The sequence below is a fragment of the Taudactylus pleione genome, unplaced genomic scaffold, assembly GCF_031769625.1.
Source record: "Taudactylus pleione unplaced genomic scaffold, aTauple2 ptg000615l, whole genome shotgun sequence".
In the NCBI taxonomy this organism is placed as follows: domain Eukaryota; kingdom Metazoa; phylum Chordata; class Amphibia; order Anura; family Myobatrachidae; genus Taudactylus; species Taudactylus pleione.
This window is the reverse complement of record NW_028285017.1, coordinates 5,240,962-5,260,855: the sequence shown is the minus strand read 5'-3', so window position 1 is coordinate 5,260,855 and position 19,894 is coordinate 5,240,962. Positions and strand designations below refer to the sequence as shown.

Genomic DNA, 19,894 nt, shown 5'->3' with positions numbered 1-19,894 from the left:
TAGGGTTAGGGGTTAGGCACTAGGGGGAGGGTTAGGGCTAGGCACTAAGGGGGGAGGGTTAGGTTTAGGGTGCGGGGAGAGGGAGGGTTAGGGGAGGGGTAGAGGTTACTTACCTATGGGTGTCGGGATTCTGACCATCGGGATGCCGCTGTCTGTATTCTGACCGGCGGCATCCCGACCGCTGGGATCCCTTACCCAACCCCAATAAGATGGTCCATCTTCTTACGTCCGCTTATCCACTTCCCTGTCACCTCTCAGGCACTGCCCAGGAACGCCCAATACACTTTCAAGACATTTCTGAAATTGCAGCTGCGACTCTAGACGCATGTGCATTATGACTTAGACGCATGCACCGTAGCAAAAACACATTCATCTGTGACTGACATCAGCATAGCGTGCGACTCGGAATCAGGGCTAAAACATATATGGTGTAAAACATCGGCCCAATGGTATGCAAGTGTAAGACGTATGCCTGGTGTAAATCAGACCCATATGCTACTAATACTGACTGGAAAGGCATCTCCAGCTCCAAATATGCTATATTTACATGCACTTTTTAAAGTTATTTATGCCGTATTTACAAACAACTCTGTATCGACCCCATAAGGATGATTGGGTCAGTAATAGATTATGTAAGTACCGTAGTACCAATTAGTGGTGCACAATTTTAGGTCAGATTAAAAGTGTTAGATTCAGTTGATATTCTAGGAAAATAAAGAGTACTTTTATACACCAATTGTGTTAAATTCAAAGTACAGAAATGGTCTTCAAGCTGGCAAATTAAAACAATTGAAGAGGCGAGTGGATGAAGGTGTTATGTAACAATTTTCTGAAAAATTACTTTTTTTAATGGATGAAGGAGTTATGACCTAGGGATCATAGTAACAATGTCATTTTAAATGATGGTAGTCTATTTACTGATATATTTTGTGGATAAAAGTGATATGTCCAATTCAACTTTAACTGTAAATATCTCAGTTTCTTTTAAACATAAAAAATCACCTTCAGCCACTCACTTCTTCAATGGTGACAATAATAATTTTGCTGAAAGAAACCCGATCATGTCAGTTTTACCAGCAACAATCCCATACTTAAAATAGTAGTCGCTGTAAATTGTTGACTGTAAAAATAGGTTTTCAACTCAACAGTATCTTAACAAAACACAAAAGATAACGTAATGTAACAGGTCTGGTGGAAAATAAAGTTAATGTGCATGTATGCTCTTGAATTTTGACAGATAGACATGGCAGCTTTTAGAAATGGTGGACGTTTTTTGACTGAAGTGGGTGTCGTGTCTGGATGTGAATCAGTGAATGCATTATGTAGTCATGTTACGTCAAATGCGCTATCTTTCTTGGCCTAAAATCTCTCACTGATTCAGGGCTATTGTTCCTGAGCACCTCTATTCCTCTTGCAACCCCAGCTGAAAATGGGGACGAGAGGTCCAATCAAAGGTCATGATCACAAAATAGCAGCTAATGATTGGTCCTCCTACTCACACCCATTTTTCACTACTATGGGACGTATTCAATTGGCAGTGATATCAACCGATTTTAAACGCTCCCGCTATCATGTATCGCACTTTTATAGGGAGATACAGGGGAAAATTTTCTCCTTCTCAGACCTGTTGTTAAAAACGTTCAAAAAAAACCCTGCTATGGCCACGTGTGATGTTTAAAACACTTGTCCCCTCCATACGGCTCCCTGGAAAACCAGACCCAAACTTTAAACCCATTTTCCCACTTTAAACGTTTTGTTTTTTTCTTCGCAAAAAAATTGTGCTGTCTTTTTCGACAAAGTACGCAACTTACAAAATTGTTTTGTGGTAATTTCTCATTAGGATGGTGTTCAAAGGGTTCTGAAAAGAAATCCCTAAAATTTTAGGCAAAAATAGGGATTTTGCTTTTTTTTTCCTCCAGGTCTGAGATGGAGAAAACTTTTCTCCTGTTTCTCACTATAAAAGTGCGATAAATAATCGTGGTTGCGATATAATTGGCTGCTAGTCGGCCGATAATCGGGCGATATTATAGCCGCTAATTGAATACGGCTTTATGTTGGTAAATTGAATTGATTTGCTGGTTTTGTATTCCAGAACTAAAAGAGCCCTGGGAAAAATTTATGCATTTATCAGCCCCCAAGGCTTTAACTAGGGGAGGTACAATACACCTTTCTAAATATTTTACCTAGGTGGTAGTGCAGCTATCAATAAAACTAGAAACAGACTTCTGCTACAGATTTCTGAAAAGATAAAGCTTTTAATTTCAGTTTAGCTTCCACAAATAGCAATTTATTGTGGTTGTTTTCATGGCATATTGTTTCCATTACTCAGTGTTACAACACAAACCACACTGTTGGGTTGTCACTTGTGGTCTAAAATATTAATACTTAATTTTTTTAAAAACACTTTTACGGCCAAAAGCTCTACAATGTGTATTGAATCTGTATAATTATAATGCTGCATTTTCCATTTTGTATTCACTTGTGTTTTATATTTTTATAGTGACAGCGATTGTGCTTTATTTCATGGTGCCTGTTGCAAGTGTCAGTGAGCAGGCCGGACCAATGTGCCTTATGCTGCTTCTAGGAACAGTTCATTGTCAGATTGTATCTACACAGAGCCACAGGGTGTCGGGGACAAATGGAGAAAAGAGACCAAGGTAGGAGATAAACTGTTATATTTATTTTTCTCAGACACTTGATTAGTTTCTCTTTTATTTGCTTTGTTTTAATTTCATTATCATGTAGTGTGAGTGAGCCGCCAGGTCCTTCTAGCACCAAGCGTGTTTTTGGCCCGAAAATGCGTCTTGGCCTGCACTGATTAATTTGATATGCGACACTTGTATATCTGTGTGCCATTGAGTCTGAATCTGCATACGAAGTGCTACGATGCAGCACTGCAACTTTTTTCCACACCATGGCCCTCATTCAGAGCCGGACGCTCTGAGCAGAGCGCACGCTCTGAATGAGGGCCGTCCTCCATAATTATGGAGCGTCCTCCTGGACGCTCGTATAGCTGTGGGTCACCACCCACAGCCTATACGGGCGTGCAGGTTGATGGCCGCGATGGTCTTGACCATCGCCACTGCGAGCCGGAGCCATACGGTTGAGTTTCTCAACCGCAAGGCCCGGAGTGATTTTGGCTCTATCCCACACCCGGCTTCTGACGGTAGGCGTTCCCTTGGGAAGGCACGTCTCGGAGGCACGCCCCCGGCACGCCCACCAAAGGGGGCGTGCTGTCAATCAACATCGACAGCACGCCCCCTTTGATCAGACACAACGAGCGAAGGAAAGTCCTTCGCTCGTCGCGTCTGGCGCATGCGCACGACGGAGCTCCCGCCGTCGTGCGCATGCGCAGTGCACACCATCGACCCATTTGCGAGCGGACAGCCGCTTGCAAGTGGGTCTGAATCAGGCCCCAAGTTCCGTTGTGCTTCATTTACGGACTCAGATATACAAGAGTCTCATATCAAATGAATCAGTGCATTCGTGTAATGCGTCTTAATCGCAGTGTGACTTATGGTGCATACACACAGTCAGATTTGATGAACGATTTAATGGTTTTTAAAACAAATGGAACAATTTCATCAACGATGAATGATTTCTGACAGTATTAAACTGAATGAAATCGTTAAAATCTAACTGCAAACACAGTCTAAGTCAGAGATCGTTATCTGACATGCAGGAACACGCATCGTTCGTCGATGCATGCCCTACATGTCAAAGATATGAACAATTGAACGATTTTTATAATCGTTATCGTTCATATCTACTAAGAAATCTGACTGTGTGTATGTACCATAAGACGCATAAAATGCTTGGTGCTAGAAGAATCGCACGGGATACTAGATGTATGAGGACACATCTGTAGGGAGTTACAGACCAATCTCACATTTCCTAATTTCTTCCCACTGGCACATACAGTACATGCAGTTCAAAGCCCTGTCTAAAAACAATTAATATTACTAATTAAAATATTCGTAGATTTTTATGTATGCAGTTTGGTTTTTTTTAACCAGGTGGAGACTCAGTAGGGCTCCCATAATTTTAGACTTATATATGTTGGTTCAGGTTGGACAGCGCACAGAGACGTAACTAGACTTTTTGGTGCCCTGTGCCAGAGAGAGCATTGCCTCCCCCCTTCCAATATTAAATAGGAACATAAGATAGTGCACCTGAAAAAGGGCCACGGCTTCATGGGGAAGGGCCAGGGAAGAGATAGGGGTACTCCTGGGGCAGCCAGGAGATGCTGGGGATAAAAGAAAAAGAAGCTACAAGTGAGAATGATAATAAACAGGAAAATTGACAGGCCCAAACAGCACCCCCTGCCCTGCCCTGCACTGCCCTGTGCCATGGCACAGGTCGCACTACCCTAGTTACGGCCCTGCCAAATCATACGTCATTTCAGTGCGCAAATTCAGTGGTTTATTATACTTTTTGTTAGCCATGCTGTATATAATTCACAGAATGCTATCACAGTAATGGTGTGTATTATATATGTGTAAAAAAGCAAACTTAACAATAAATTGGAGTGACATTGGTGCACTCTTTCACTTTACATAATTTAAATAGTATATGTATTGGAACACTGGATAAAGAAAGCATACAAACCAATTTTGCACCATTAAGTAAAATAGAAGTAGCCCAAGATAAGCTTTAGTCATCCTTTGGTTATATCATAATCATTGGTTTAATATGGTCGGTACTGATATTGTAAGTAGTGCTTTAGGATATCATTGCAAATAAATATGTAATTTTCCTGTCGTGTGTAAAGTGAGTACAGTATATATATTATCTATGCTTATATGTTTTACAGTGAATATTACCTATTAAAATGATTACATTTTGCTTGCTTCTCAACATTGATATAGATACAAAATAACATGTGATTTAGGGGCCTATGTATCAAGCTGTTTGATACATAAAATTATGCAGAAACTACACTTTCTGCATAATTTTATGTATTGCTCTTGTGTACTAAATGTGCTGTTCACAGAAATCTTCGGCAAAGTACTAATTAGCGCTGCAGATCGTAGCCCCAATTATTATCAATGGGGACTACGATCTGACCCCTAAGTACTAAACTCCAATTTAGCCACCGTAGTTTACACCATCTTCAGATTGTGTAAATTACTGTAAGCCTATGGGGGCTCCAGGGGCAGGAGAGAGATCTTTCGATCTCTCCCCTGCAGCCCCCAGCCAGTCCTGGAAGCTGACGCTGTGCACATGCGCAGTGTCAGCTTCCCCCGGAGAAGTCTTTCACTTCTGTGAAAGACTTCTCCTAAATGCTGGGGATGTAACTCGCGGGGACAGCAGTTAACTGCAACTGCTGTCCCTGTGAGTTCCCCATAGTACATAGACAGGATATTTTATTAAAAATTAAACCATCCCTGGTGAGTTAGGTACATAATAATCGTGGCTGCTCCGCGATTATTAGTACATAGACCCCTAAACCTATTGCTCATAGCCACTTGGCTAGAGATGGGATTATAATGATTTGATTTGGTTTTATGTAGAAAATTCCAGAATGCATTGCACAGTGAGGACAAAAAAGAATTCAGTAAATTATCAGTCACCAGTTCCTGTAACCCACTCAAGTCCTTCCTCTACAATAAGTGAGTATGCACATTCCTGCAATATTCATATCTTGCAATCTTTACATTTTTCATTATGTGGTTGATCAATTGTGATTTCTCTCATGAAAAACTTCTACTTAATATAGCCTCATTGAAAGTAGAGTAGCTCTCACTTCTTACACAACATTCATATAATGAGCATGTGCTGTTGTGGCAGTACCACCACTGCAGTGAGTGCATGCACTATGGGCTGGACGGAAGGGTAAAAATCAAAACCACTACAAGACTGGCCGGTTGGCAAAGTAGACCAAATATGGCAATATACATTTATTGGATAATAAGTAGTATTCGATAAACTGTGTTTGTGGAACACTGTCACACAATTGTGTTGCATTAAAACCTCAGTAAAATGTTAAAAACTAATAACTACTGGTATAAAATACACAACAGGACAAAACAAACACTTAGGGGTATATTTACTAAAGTGCGAGGTTTTAGAAGTGGAGATGTTGCCCATAGCAACCAATCAGATTTTAGCTATTATCTCCTAGCAGGTGCTAGTTAAATGTTAAGTAGAATCTGATTGGTTGCTATGGGGAACATCTCAACTTCTAAAAACTCTCACTTTTGTAAATATACCCCACACTGTAGAATTTAAATTAATCACTTCCAAAGAGATATATTGAAACACACTAATCAGCTGTTACAGTCACTGACCATGTACCACAGTAGTGATACCATTAAAGAACTGGATGCATATAAGCTTCTTATAGAATTATGTCTAGACTGTATGTATGTAGGAATTAAAATGGGAGCAGCAGCAACAGGCGTAGTCATCAAGGATCCTTCTGAGGAATCACGGATAGGAAAGGAGTCAATCATACTTATAACATTGGATGCAGCACGACTCCTTCCGATGACGAATGAGGATGTTGATGATGCAGGTGGTGGTGATGGAGATCGAAGACGCTTGGATCCCACAGAAAGGGAGCAGGTGGGTGACACTGGACTGATTGTTACGTTTTTAGTTTTGGAACTTGGTGGCATACACTTTGGAATTTGATGAATGCGCTCAAAGTGATGTAACAAGGAGGAGGTTCCTAGATGTTTAAGGTCCTTACCTCTACTCACTCTTGTTTGGCATCGGTTTCAGATGGTCTGACAACTGTTGTTCGGATTTGGGTGGAAATAATTCCACACGTGAGAAGTGGATTTTTTTGTCTTTTGCCCCGGCATGACAACATCAATGGGCTTTTTCATACCATGGACAACAACTGTTACCTGACTTAAACAAACAGCAGCCTCGGCATCAACATCCTCATCATCAACATCCTCATCATCCTTAGCGGCAACTACCGAGATATCCTCATCCTCCATGTGCAATTCCACAGAAGCATCCTCGATGACTACGTCAGCAATATGTTGACTGCCCTTCCCCACATTTACAGAGAGCACACAAATGTTGGAAGGCGGATCCTCAAGTACACTATTTGAAAGGTCTGGCTCACACATGGCAACCGCGGACACACTTGCACTCTCCTCGGAGATTTGTAATTTTGATTTCTCTGAGCACACAGTTGGTTCTTCCAGAGCTGTCTTACTCGTCTTCTTCTTAACAACTTTAATTTTTTTTATAGTACCACCACTACTACAACAAGCAGAAGGGCTATCATCACTAGAACCACCAGTCATAAATAAAAGCCAAGGCCTTATCCTTTCCTTGCCACTTTGTGTAGTGAATGGCATATTGCCAATTTTTAGTTTATCTAAAGTCAACTTGGCTTTAGATTTTTTTTTCTTTAATAAAGTAAAAGAAGTTGCTTTTCCATGTCCATGGCCTGACTTAAGCCCTGGGGCATCGGCCTTCATAGAGGATGTTGACGGCCTTACATTATCATGACTGCTGCCGGCAGCTACAACATGTGGTTCTTGCTCTCCTGTCATGTGACTGTCCTCCATATTCACTGTGGTCTTGCAGCAGAGTCACCAAGCAAGCAGCAATAATGTTGCCAAGTTGCGGCTAACGCACGCGCAAACAAAAAAATACATTATTTAATTATATATATATATATTATTTTTTTTGCCCACTACTTGGGGCCTGGAGCACCCCTGACCGAGGCAGCAGGGACTGACGTCACAGGCAGCACTGGGTTGCTGTCTGAATAAGTGTGCAGCTAACACACACACACAAAAAAATTACACTTTTTAATTATATAGATTTTTTTTTTTAGTCCGCAACTTGGGGCCCGGAGCACCCCTGACGAGGCAGCAGCAATTGACGACACAGGCAGCACGCTACCTGCCCAGATGGACAGAGCATATAGCACCTTCCCAGATGGACACAGCAGACAGCGCCGGCCCAGATGGACACAGCAGACAGCACCAGTCCAGATGGACACAGCTGACAGCACCAGCCCTACCTACCCTCCCTGTTCACTCTCCACAGCCGGAGCGAAATGGCGCCGACGCGGGCTCCTTATAAAGCAGAGACAAAAGCTTGCGAGCCACGAGATTTCGTCTGAGGGTTTTGAGATCCGGGGCCGGTGGGGGAACTGAACGCAAGTTCGGTTCTCGCCTCGGATCTCCAAGTTTGGGTGGGTTCGTGTATATATATATATATATACGAATAATAATGTTCGTATATATACGAATAATGGAAGGCACACCAGGAGACTCTTATAAAAGAACAAACTGCTACAGGGTGATAGTCAACGTTTCGGAGTAACTTCCATTATCAAGACTGACACACACATACACATAATATACACTATATGGACAAAAGTATTTGGCCACACCTGTTAATTATTGGATCAGACCCGTTGCCACAGGTGTATAAAAGCAAGCTCCTAGCCATGCAGTCTCCATTTGCAAGCATTTGTGATACAAAATGGGTCATTCTGAAGAGCTCAGTGACTTCAAGCGTGGTACTGTAATAGGATGCCACCTTTGCAATAAGACGTTTCGTGAAATTTCATCCCCGCTGGATATTCCACGGACAACTGCAAGTGATATTATTAGAAAGTGGAAGCATTTAGGGACAACAGCAACTCAGCCACAAAGTGGAAGACCACATAAAATAACAGTGCAGGGTCAAAGACTGCTAAGGTGCGTGGTGCATAAAAGTCATCAACCATCTGCTGATTCCATAGCTGAAGAGTTCCAAACTTCCACTAGCATTAAAGTAAGCACAAAAACTGTTCGGTGTGGAAGAACTTGACTGGCCTGCACAGAGCCCTGATGTCAACCCCATTGAGCACCTTTGGATAAACTGCAATGGAGATTGCGAGCCATGCTTTCTCCTCCAATTCAGTGCCTGACCTCATAAATGCTCTACAGATTGAATGGGCACAAATTCCCACAGAAAAACTCAAAAATCTTGTGGAAAACCTTCCAAGAGTGAAAGCTGTTATAGCTCAAAAGGTGGACCAACTCCATATTAAAGTATATGTATTTGAATACAATGTCATTACAGTCCCTGTTGGTGTAATGGTCAGGCGTTCCGAAAACTTTTGTCCATATAGTGTGTGTGTGTGTGGTGTATGTATGTATGTATATATAATATAAATGTGTACGTGGATAAAAAGAATAGGAGGTGCACAATGGTGAAGTACGTTTAAAACTCAATTCTTTACTAAACATAATTAAGAACCACTCACATATAAAATTGTGATATATGGAAATATCACAAATAGTGCAAAAAGTAAAAGGACCTCCAGTCATCCCATATAACACGGCACCCCTGGCATCCTCTCCAATTTACCAGTGCTTCCTGGACTGATGACGTCACAGCGTCTCAGTCATAAGCCAAGCCCAAACATGTTTCATCCCGAAGGACTTCCTCAGTGGGTGTGTTAACTCCCAGCCAGTGCTTACTGTATATAGCCCTTTAACATGCTTTACTAATAATCGTCTCAGTCTAGATCACATGACTCATCAGCATACATATGTAATTGCAGACACAAGAGGGACAACATATAATATTCTAATAGTACTTCATTCAATCCAAAATCCAGGTGCCATTTTTAAGAAGACTGCCTATAGGCACCATTTTGTTGTAGCCTGTCTTATAATGATTATTGTACAGCTTCTTATACGGATTAATCTTGCTCAAAGGCACTATATGAATATAATAAACTAATAGGCATGCTTTTAGCTTTAAAAAACTCAGCTCTATTGACTGAATACTAGCTGATTCCAGCAATATTTAGACCAATATCAGGTGCCATTTTTTTGGAGTTCATACAATACACACTGTATTTATTATTCTTTATTGTTATATCTCTATTAATTATAGCTTTTTATATACTGTATATATTAACAAAATGCTAAAGTTTATTTGGAATTCAATTTTATGACACCCTGTTTTTATGTTATTATTGTAGTGATATTATATTATGTATATGATTTTTGTAAACAACTCGGGAAAATTTTAATATTCTTAATATGGTTTCTTAGGCCATTAGAAAATGGCACTATAGGAGTGTTGGACCGAATAATCAATGTTTTATTGTACTCCTTCACATTGATTTTAATGAGAATAGATTTTTCAGTGTCCTCTGAAAGCAGAGCTCTGGTGAACTCAAAGAAAATAACTTGCACAAAGTCAGGGATTTTGTAGGATTATAGTCAGGTGTATGATTAACAAATCATGCCAAACAGGTGATAATGATCATCATTTATTCACTGAAACAGAAACAGCTGTGTAGGAGGCTTAAAACTGGGTCAGCCAAACTCTGCTACAAAGGTAAGATTGTGGAAGACCGTTTCATGTCACAGGTCATACACCATGGCAAGACTGAGCACAGCAACAAGACACAAGGTAGTTATACTGCATCAGCAAGGTCTGTCCTAGGCAAAGATTTCAAAGCACACTGAGGTTTCAAGATGTGCTATTCAAGCTCTTTTGAAGAAGCACAAAAAATGATCAACGTTGAGGACCAAAGACGCAGTGGTCGGCCAAGAAAACTTAGTGCATCAGATGAAAGATACATGCTTTCTTCCCTTCAAACTCGGAAGATGTCCAGCAGTGCCATCAGCTCAGAACTGGCAGAAACCAGTGGGACCCAGGTACACCCATCTACTGTATGGATTTGTCTGGCCAGAAGTGGTCTTCATGGAAGAACTGCAGCCAAAAAGCCATACCTTGGATGTGGAAACAAGGCCAAGTGACTCAACTATGCACAAAAACATAGGGACTGGGGTGCAGAAAAATGGCAGCAGGTGGGCTGGACCGATGAGTTAAAATTTTAAATATTTGGCTGTAACAGAAGGCAGTTTGTTCGCCGGAGTGCTGGAGAGCTGTACAATAATGAGTGTCTGCAGGCAACAGTGAAGCATGGTGGAGGTTCCTTGCAAATTTGAGGCTGCATTTCAGCAAATGGAGTTGGGGATTTGGTCAGGATTAATGGTGTCCTCAATGATGAGAAATACAGGCAGGTACTTATCCATCAGGCAATACCATCAGGTAGGCATCCAAATTTCTTCTGCAGCAGGACAACGACCCCAAACATACAGCATTAAGAACTATCTTCAGCGTAAAGAAAAACAAGGAGTCCTGGAAGTGATGATATGGCCCCCACAGAGCCCTGATCTCAACATCATCGAGTCTGTCTGGGATTACATGAAGAGACAGAAGGATTTGAGCAAGCCCGCATCTACAGAAGATCTGTGGTTAGTTCTCCAAGATGTTTGAAACAACCTCCCTGCCGAGTTCCTTCAAAAACTGTGTGCAAGTGTACCTAGAAGAATTGATGCTGTTTTGAAAGCAAAGGGTGGTCACACCAAATATTGATTTGATTCAGATTTCTCTGCTGTTCATGTTAAAAAATCAAATGTAAAACAATGTATCCCTGGGGAAATGGATCATGTTGGGAAAGTGCTGTGGCTGCTAAATCATAATATAAGTTATCGTGCCGAAAGACTTGTGCACTATTTGACCTTATAAAAAAAAAAAATCAATGTGGCATGGAGAAAGTTGACCTAAATGTGGGTATGTTGGAAGACTAGTACATGTTTTTGGTAAATTTGAGGTATGTTTCCCACAGATCAGGGATTGGTTTTATTTCTTCCCAATTTTGCATGGATTAATGTTGGGTGGTACAGTATGGTGGTATAATGAAAACTTGCATATATATTTCTTTGTTGTGCTAATTTCACTGTTTTGAAGGTAGTGTTTCTTGAGAAATCACAGAACCCTATAATAGTTTTTCTGGCTATGTGTGGAATACTATTGTGGTCAGGGTTAGATATACATATTGATTTTTGGTCTTTATTAACTTCCCATGTACACTAGTTGGAATTTGCATAATCAAATTTATGGTTAAATAGTCTCTTAAGCAGCATATAAACATATTCTGTTTTGTGCCAAAGAACAATTTGCTTTAGTGATGAATTTGTATATGTTCTATATTCAGCATAGGTGTTATGCATTCATCTCAGCAGGAGTTGTTGGTAGTGTCGTGATACTGAACATATCTCGCCTATAGTAATACCTGTTTTAGTATAATAAGTTAATAACCCATTCATTAAGTCATGTTGAGGGAGCATTGAATATGGCCTAAGAGTGGTGGTAAGACATACCTTTCGGCACTCTGGCTGACCAGTAGCAAATAGCGCAGTTCATTCTTATCAGACCTGTCTTTTGCCTGCTTACCCTAGCTTGTGTACTTTTTCCTCAATTTTGTTACTTTTTTCTAAGTTTTGCATCTTTGTTCGCTTATAGTGTACTAGATACTTAGTCATGCCAAATCACTAATGCTAAGTCGCAAAGTCTGTGGCGCGCTAAAAGGAACTATTTGGGGCCGATTGGAGAATAATATGGGCAGGGGCATAGAGAGCCCTTCCGGGCCCAGGTGAAGAGGGGGTGTGGCCTAAAAAAAACAACACACTGTGAGCCCCTCAGCCCGGCGCAAAGCCAGGGGGGGCGCGATCAGTGTGATCGCTCCCCCCCAGAGGCATAGGAGACAGCTGTGGCTCCTGCTCAGCAGCCACGAGCAGTCTCCCACTGCAGCTCAGCATCCGCTGTGTGCTGGGCTGCTGTGAGGGAGAGAGAAGGGAGGGGGTGGCGGCGCCGGACCCGGGCCCCCATCGGGCCCCTCAGGAAACCCGCCGGACCCGGGTAAATAGTACCCCCCTCTCGGCGTCCCTGAATGTGTGTGGACATTCCATGTAGAGTCTTATTTATGAAGCACACTTCTACTATTAGAATGAAGCGCTATTAAGTACAAATGTTATACATGAAATTAATTTAGTGTAATATATTACAAGTAAACGTAAAACATGTAAGTAACAAAGGAGTGGTTTTAAAGTAATAGGAAGTTTGTTGTTACAGTGTGCGTGTGTATATATATATATATGTATACAGGGCTGCCATCAGAAATTGTGGGGCCCGGGACTGACAAACAAGGTAGGTCCCCCCTTTCACGCCACTACCGTATCCCTTCAAGAACTGACCTCCTATTTATCTTTATGATTGTGATCTACTTAAACATTTTTATTACTTACCTTCTTCTTTGGCTTGTCTTTCTGTTCTCTCCTCTGCAATGCAATCCTAGTTCACTTGGAGCTCTAGGGTGAATTATTCCGCTGCACCTCTCTACCCCTGTGTGAGGTCACATGTTGTGTCATCACATATAGGTAGAGCGCAGCAGACCTATAGGAATGATTCACAGAGCCAATGCGCAGGGAAGGCTTGTTTTCTCCCAGTGGCCAGTGTCCTTCCCAAAAGCGTAACTTCATCCCAGTCAGCCGGAGGCAAGGTAGATGTTGGTGCCCCCCCTCCCTCACAACAGGATTGAATTTCAACTGCTATCAGTTTTTAACACTGTAAGAATCACTGCAAGAAGATTTTGGTACCTTCCATCCTCAGGTGTCTCCATGTCGCTTCTTACCGGATGCCAGCTCAACGCCATCGCCATCACCTTCAGCAGCAGAAGAGGCGTAGGAGGAAGGTAAGGGGTAAAATGGGCAGGTGGATGAAGTGGGAGGTGGAAGAAGGTCAGGACAAGAGGAACAGCGGTTTGTGAAGACACAGGGTGGGTGGTTGTGGCTAAATGGTAGAAATGTGTGTGTGGGGGGAGGAGATATAAAAGGAATAGTAATGGATGACACAGGGAAAAGAGGAAACGGTAAGGTCAGACACACATAGGGATGATAAGAGACACATTGGGGCCTGGACATGGTGGCCTGGGGTGGGGCATGGTGACACACATTGGTGCCTGAAGGGGGGTAACATGGTGACATTCATACTGCAGGCTGGGGCTGTGACATAGTGATACACATTGGAGACTGGGGGGGGGGTAACATGGCTACACATATACTAGGACCTGGGGTGGGGGACATAGTGACACACACACTGGAGCCTATGAAGCACAGATAGTCACACACAGAGTTTGAGGGAAAGTATTCACACATTGGAGGAAGCCTGGCAGAGAAGATGGCAGAGAAGGAGCTCAGCAGAGGGGGCGCAGCATGTTCACAGGAAAAGTTGTGCCCCCTATAGAAACAGAGACCAGTGTCCTCTGCCTGCAGAATGCAGCCATTTGTTAGTGCAGAATACGGATGCCTCCGTTGGTGCTCCCCTTCAGTACTGAGCTCAGCCTGTCCCGCCGTCCTGATTGTTGGTTTGGAGAGAAGAATATAGGGCGAGCAGGGTTATACAATACTGCCACGCCTGCCCGCACTCCCATTCCGCACTCACGGCAACCGCTCCGCCCATAGCACGCCCCCACTTGCAGGCACCAATCACCGTGGTGTCCATCGGCACTGCAGCACATCTCCACTCACTCCATACGTCCCGCCCACCAGGCTGACGTATGGACACTCTCATGCAGTGAAGGATAGCTGGGGGCCGGCTTCGGGTGCTTAAGGGCCGGGCCTGAGTGTCGATGGAAGTCAGGACAAAGGAGGAGAGGTGCCTCCTTCAGGACTGGCACTGGTGTCCCAGCAGCGAGATCGGGCCCCCTCTCAGTCCGGGCCCGGAACTCCAGTCCCGGCAGTCCCCCCCTGATGGCGGCCCTGTATGTATATACACACACACTCACAGTCGAGTCACATTATTATGACCTCTTCCTACATTTGACATCTGCAGCACATAGCCCATGAAGTACGTACATGCATTGCGCCAACTTGGTGGGTATGTAAGGTGTGCGATAGGCCGTGTACACACATATCACTCATTGCTGTCATGGGTAAAAGAGGCGATTTATCAGAGTTGCAAGAAGGGATGATTATTTGCTTTCTTGCCAAGGGTGGCAGTATTTCTGAAACATTGCAGTTTGTGAACTGCTCGCATGCTGCTGTGGTGAAGGTGCATCGTGACTGGAGGAATGGCACCATTGCAAATAACCGACGTGGAAACTGTGGAGCACCACGTGACATTGATGTGGCAGGGGAACGTCGGCTACGAAGGTGCGTGAGGGCCGACCGACACGCTACAGTGGAGCAGCTGTCAAAAGGAACCTAGGGGCCACCAGACGTGTGTCTAAAATGACAGTTCAGCGAACCCTGCTGCGTATGGGGCTCCGAAGCAAACGGATGGGCAGTGCACCTTTGCTAACAAAGGTGCATCAGCGGGAAAGGCTTACATTTTTATGCTTGAATCACAATTGGACCTCTGCTGATTGACAAAGAGTTGCCTTCTCCAATGAGTCACGCTTTCTGCTTCATTGAATGGTTGGACGTTGGCGTGTCAGCGAGAAACATCAGAAAATAAACACCCTGTAACCATTGCTGGTAAGAAAACACAAGTTGGTGGTGGCAGTGTTATGGTCTAAGGAATGTTTTCATAGCATTCTCTGGGCCCACTCATCCATGTAAAAGGCATCTTCAACCGATTTAGTTATGAATCCATCCTTGCAGAGCACGTACATCCATACATGCTGATTGTATTCCCTGAGGCGGATGGGATCTTCCAGCAAGACAATGCAACATGTCACATGGCTAGAAATGTCCGACAGTGGTTGGATGAGCACAATCAAGACTTCCAAGTACTTCCCTGACCCCCTAATTCCCCGGACTTGAACCCAATTGATCATTTGTGGGACCACCTCGATCGTTGTGTTCGCTCTATGGATACTGTACCACGCACCCTACAGCAGCTGTGGGATGCACTGCAATCAGCATGGCTCCAGATACCTGTGCCAACCTACCAGCACTTTATTGAGTAACTTCCAGCCCATCTAGATGCTGTCTGTGCTGCACATGGCAGTTACTCTGGCTATTAACTGGTGGTCATATTAATGTGACCCGACTGTGTGTGTGTATATTATATGTGTGTATATATATATATATAAAAAAGTTTTGAGAGTGACACAAGTATTGGTTTTCACAAAGTTTGCTGCTTCTGTGTTTATAGACCTTTTCTACTTCATGGCCCATAGGGTATCCAGAGGATACCTTGGGGGTATAGGTGATGACGTCAGGCATCGGGCACCATAGAGTTAAGTTTTCAGCCTCCCAGGATGCACTAGGGTCCCCCTCCTATACCCCGCCCCCGAGCCAAGGCATCTCAGTTTCGTGTGGTGCCCGGCCGGAGTCTAATGCACCTGCTAGAGGGGGGCTTAGAAGAGCCCCTGAAGTTTTCTTCTTTGCAGCTGTGGCTGCACATCTGGAAGTACAGCATGGACTGTCAGTACTGACGTCCATGCTGTCTTCCCTACACCCCCGCCGGTACCGATCCGGGGATGCTGGTAAGCATCTGGGGTCACAGCTAGCGGTGACCCCAGATGTTCTGGGCCATGGCCGGATTTAAGGGGGATTACAGGTAAGCAGCAGGGGTCCCGCGGTGGGACCCTGCTGAACATGGCCCTAAGTTCCCAGGCAGGGGGCTCCCTGGGGACTGGCTGCAGCGTGGAGCCAGGTATTAACCTGCGCTTCCACTACCCCTCTGGGACAGCGGACCGCGGCAGAGCGGTAGCGCTGTGGCGTCCCAGGGGTTAAATGCATGCCAGGGGAGCGCGCCTTCCCTGTCTCACAGCCGGCGCCTCCCCCGCTGCACACAGCCCTCTCTGCACACGCCGACTGGCAGCGCTCCTCCCCCAGGCCAGCCTCCTCTCTGCTCCTCGGCGGCCATCTTCAGAATGCATGGTGAACGCTGCTGGAAGCCTATGATCGGAGGCATCGTGGTCTGGGTCCCCCCGTATACCTCTCCTCCGCTGTGGTCAGGTCTGTGTATGCAGCGCTGTGTCCTACCAGACTCTGTGTCTGTGTAGTTGAGTATCAGCGCTGATAGTACAGGAATTTGTTTTTCTGTGCATTGTATGTGACTATGCTAGCACTGCTGCCTGTACTTTTAATTTCTTACTGTCAGCCTTATCACTGTCCCTGTTCTTTCAGCTAAAGCCCTTGCGGTGCGGTGCTTGCAGGGTGGTCTCTCGCTATACTAGCAAGTATTGGTGAGAGGGGTCACATACTTACCATCATGTCTGAGAGTGACTTTCCTCTCCAGCTTCAGTGTACTACGTGTAAAGTACCTATAGCGGAGGGGGAGGGTAGCGCAGAGGGGCTATGCCGGCAGTGTTATTTATTGGCGCGGCCAATTACTGTCACAGCACCGGTGCAGGAGCCGCCCTGGGCTTGTTTCGCTAAGGCGCTTACAACCCTGGTGGGCCAGTTAGCGCAAGAAAAGAAAGTACAAGTGCACAACTCCAACATTACTAATTATATATAATACATTATGCAATAGAATTTTGCAATACATAGAGGTTTTAGCATAATCATGGCCATGGTTATGGGCCTACCCACCGCGCCAAGGTAACCTTTGAGGGTAGGTCCTTAACCTACTGGGGATGAAATCCAGAGCACAGTACACCCCCAAACAGGCCCAGCTGAGCCACCCCAGAGCATCACTCTAATGAGAGAAGGTAAAGTGTAAGAAAGTGTAAGATAGATAAGAGCAGCTACTGCTGCATATATAAGAAGGTGAAAAATACATATATATTAAACAAACAATAAAGGTGCTAAAAGTGCAAAAAGAAAAATGTGTTTATAATGCGATGCCCTGAAGCAGCCCAACCAAAGCAATCCAGGGGACCCATGCCCCAAAAATCAACCCATAGCTGCACTGCAGTATAACATTTTTTAGGACTTACCTAGGATTGTGCCTCGTAATAAGGTGCAGTCAAAATGCCAGAATCCCTGCTTAAAACCAATGGGGGAGGGGTGCTAATCTAGGCTGAAGGCGTCTCAAACCTTCATGTGTGCATGGGAGCACACTAAATAGAGTATATAGAAAGGGGGGCCCTAGACTGCACACCCTGAATATATATATAATGGGAGGTGCTACCTGTGGAGACTATTGTTGCAAACACAAGAAAAGAAAGTACAAGTGCACAACTCCAACATTTTAGGGGTGTGCACAGGCCACTTTTCGTGTTTTGTGTTTTGGTTTTGGATCTGGATCTTTCTTCGTGTTTTGGATCTGGATTGGTTTTGCCAAAACCACCCTTCCGTGTTTTGGGTTCTGGGTTTTGTGTTTTGGATCTGTATTTTTTTGAAAAAAAGCATAAAAACAGCTAAAATCACAGAATTTGTAGGTTTTTCTGCTCCTATGCTATTATTAACCTCAATAACCTTAATTTCCACTCATTTCCAGTCTATTCTGAATACCTCACACCTCACAATAGTGTTTTTATGTCCAAAAGGTTGCACCGAGGTAGCTGGATGACTATGCTAAGCGACACGAGTGGGCGGCACAAACACGTGACCCATCTAGGCGTGAAACTGCAGTGGCAGACAGGATGGCATTGAAAAACTAGGCCCCAAACTGTACATAATGCAAAGAAAAAAAAGAGGTGCAAGATGGAATTGTCCTTGGGCCCTCCCACCCACCCTTATGTTGTATAAACAGGACATGCACACTTTAACAAACCAATCATTTCAGCGCCAGGGTCTGCCACACAACTGTGGCTGAAATGATTGGTTCGTTTGGGCCCCCACAAAACAAGCTGGCAATTAATCTTTCTGCACAAACTGGCTCTACGGAGGCAAGATGTCATCCTCATCCTCCTCATCCACCGATTCCTCACCCTCTTCAGTGTGTACATCCTCATCCTCACAGAGTATTAATTCGTCCCTGCTGGAACCACAGGTCCCTCTGTACGTTCTGGAGGCTGGTCTCCCTGGAAGAGTTGATAATTCATTTTATGAACATCATCTTCTCCACATTTTGTGGAAGCAACCTCCTACGCCTTTCGCTGACAAGGTTCCCGGCTGCACTAAACACTCTTTCGGAGTACACACTGGAGGGGGGGCAACTCAGGTAAAATAGAGCCAGTTTGTACAGGGACCTCCAAATTGCTTCTTTTTCCTGCCAGTACAGGTACGGACTGTCTGACATGCCTACTTGGATGCTGTCACCGATGTAATCCTTTAACAGACAGACGCACGCTTGTCGCTGCTGCTTTGAGGATGCAGGTGGAATCTAGATGGGATTTGGAACCGAGGACACACTACCTCCATCAATTGTCTAAATCCCACTGCACTAATGTCGGATACCGGACGCACGTCTAACACCAACATAGTAGTCAAGGCCTCAGTTATACGTTTTGCTTCAGGATGACTGCTGTCGTACTTCATCCTCATCGCTAGGGACTGTTGGAGGGTCAATTGTTTAGTAAAAGTAGTGATGTTCCTACTTCCTCTCTGGGATGATGAACAACTCCCAGCAGCAGCAACAGCACTAGGAGGAAGTGGTTCTTGATCTTTCCCTATTTTATTTTTATCGGAGAAAGTTTGGTCCTCCATTTATGTTATATTGATATATATACGTGCGGCTAAAGCGCACACAAACACAGAAAATATTTTTTTATTTTTGCTGGAGAGTAGTGCACTTTGTGGGTTACACCACCCTTTAAGAAATGAACCAGCCGGCTCTTTACTTATGGGACACAGGCGCACGCTTGGCGCTGCTCCTTTGTTGATGCACGTGCAGCCACAGTGCACACAAGTCACAAACACAGAAAATATATATTTTTTTGGTTTGGAGTGTACTTTGGGGGTTACAGAACCCTTTAACGGTCAAGCCAGCCGGCCCTTTACTTATGACACAGGCGCACGCTTGGCATTACTTTGTTGATGAACGTGCGGCTACTGCGCACACAATTCACAAACACAGAAAATAATTTTTTTTTTGGTTTGGACTGGAGTGTACTTTGGGGGTTACAGCACCCTTTAACGGTCAAGCCAGCCGGCCTTTTACTTATGACACAGGCGCACGCTTGGCACTACTTTGTTGATGCACGTGCGGCTACTGCGCACACAATTCACAAACACAGAAAATAATTTTTTTTTTGGTTTGGACTGGACTGTACTTTCGGGGGTTA

The 19,894-nt window shown here is 44.1% G+C and overlaps 1 protein-coding gene across 2 annotated transcripts in view; it reads left to right on the top strand.

Moving 5' to 3' along the window:
- PHTF1 (putative homeodomain transcription factor 1) overlaps positions 1-19,894 on the top strand; it is a 137,160-nt gene that overhangs the window by 28,899 nt on the left and 88,367 nt on the right. For both annotated transcript variants that reach the window (XM_088454433.1, XM_088454432.1), the window contains exons 6-7: positions 2,501-2,657; positions 5,514-5,612. In XM_088454433.1, the coding sequence (XP_088310559.1) occupies positions 2,501-2,657; positions 5,514-5,612 (256 nt within the window). The remainder of the gene's footprint in view (positions 1-2,500; positions 2,658-5,513; positions 5,613-19,894) is intronic.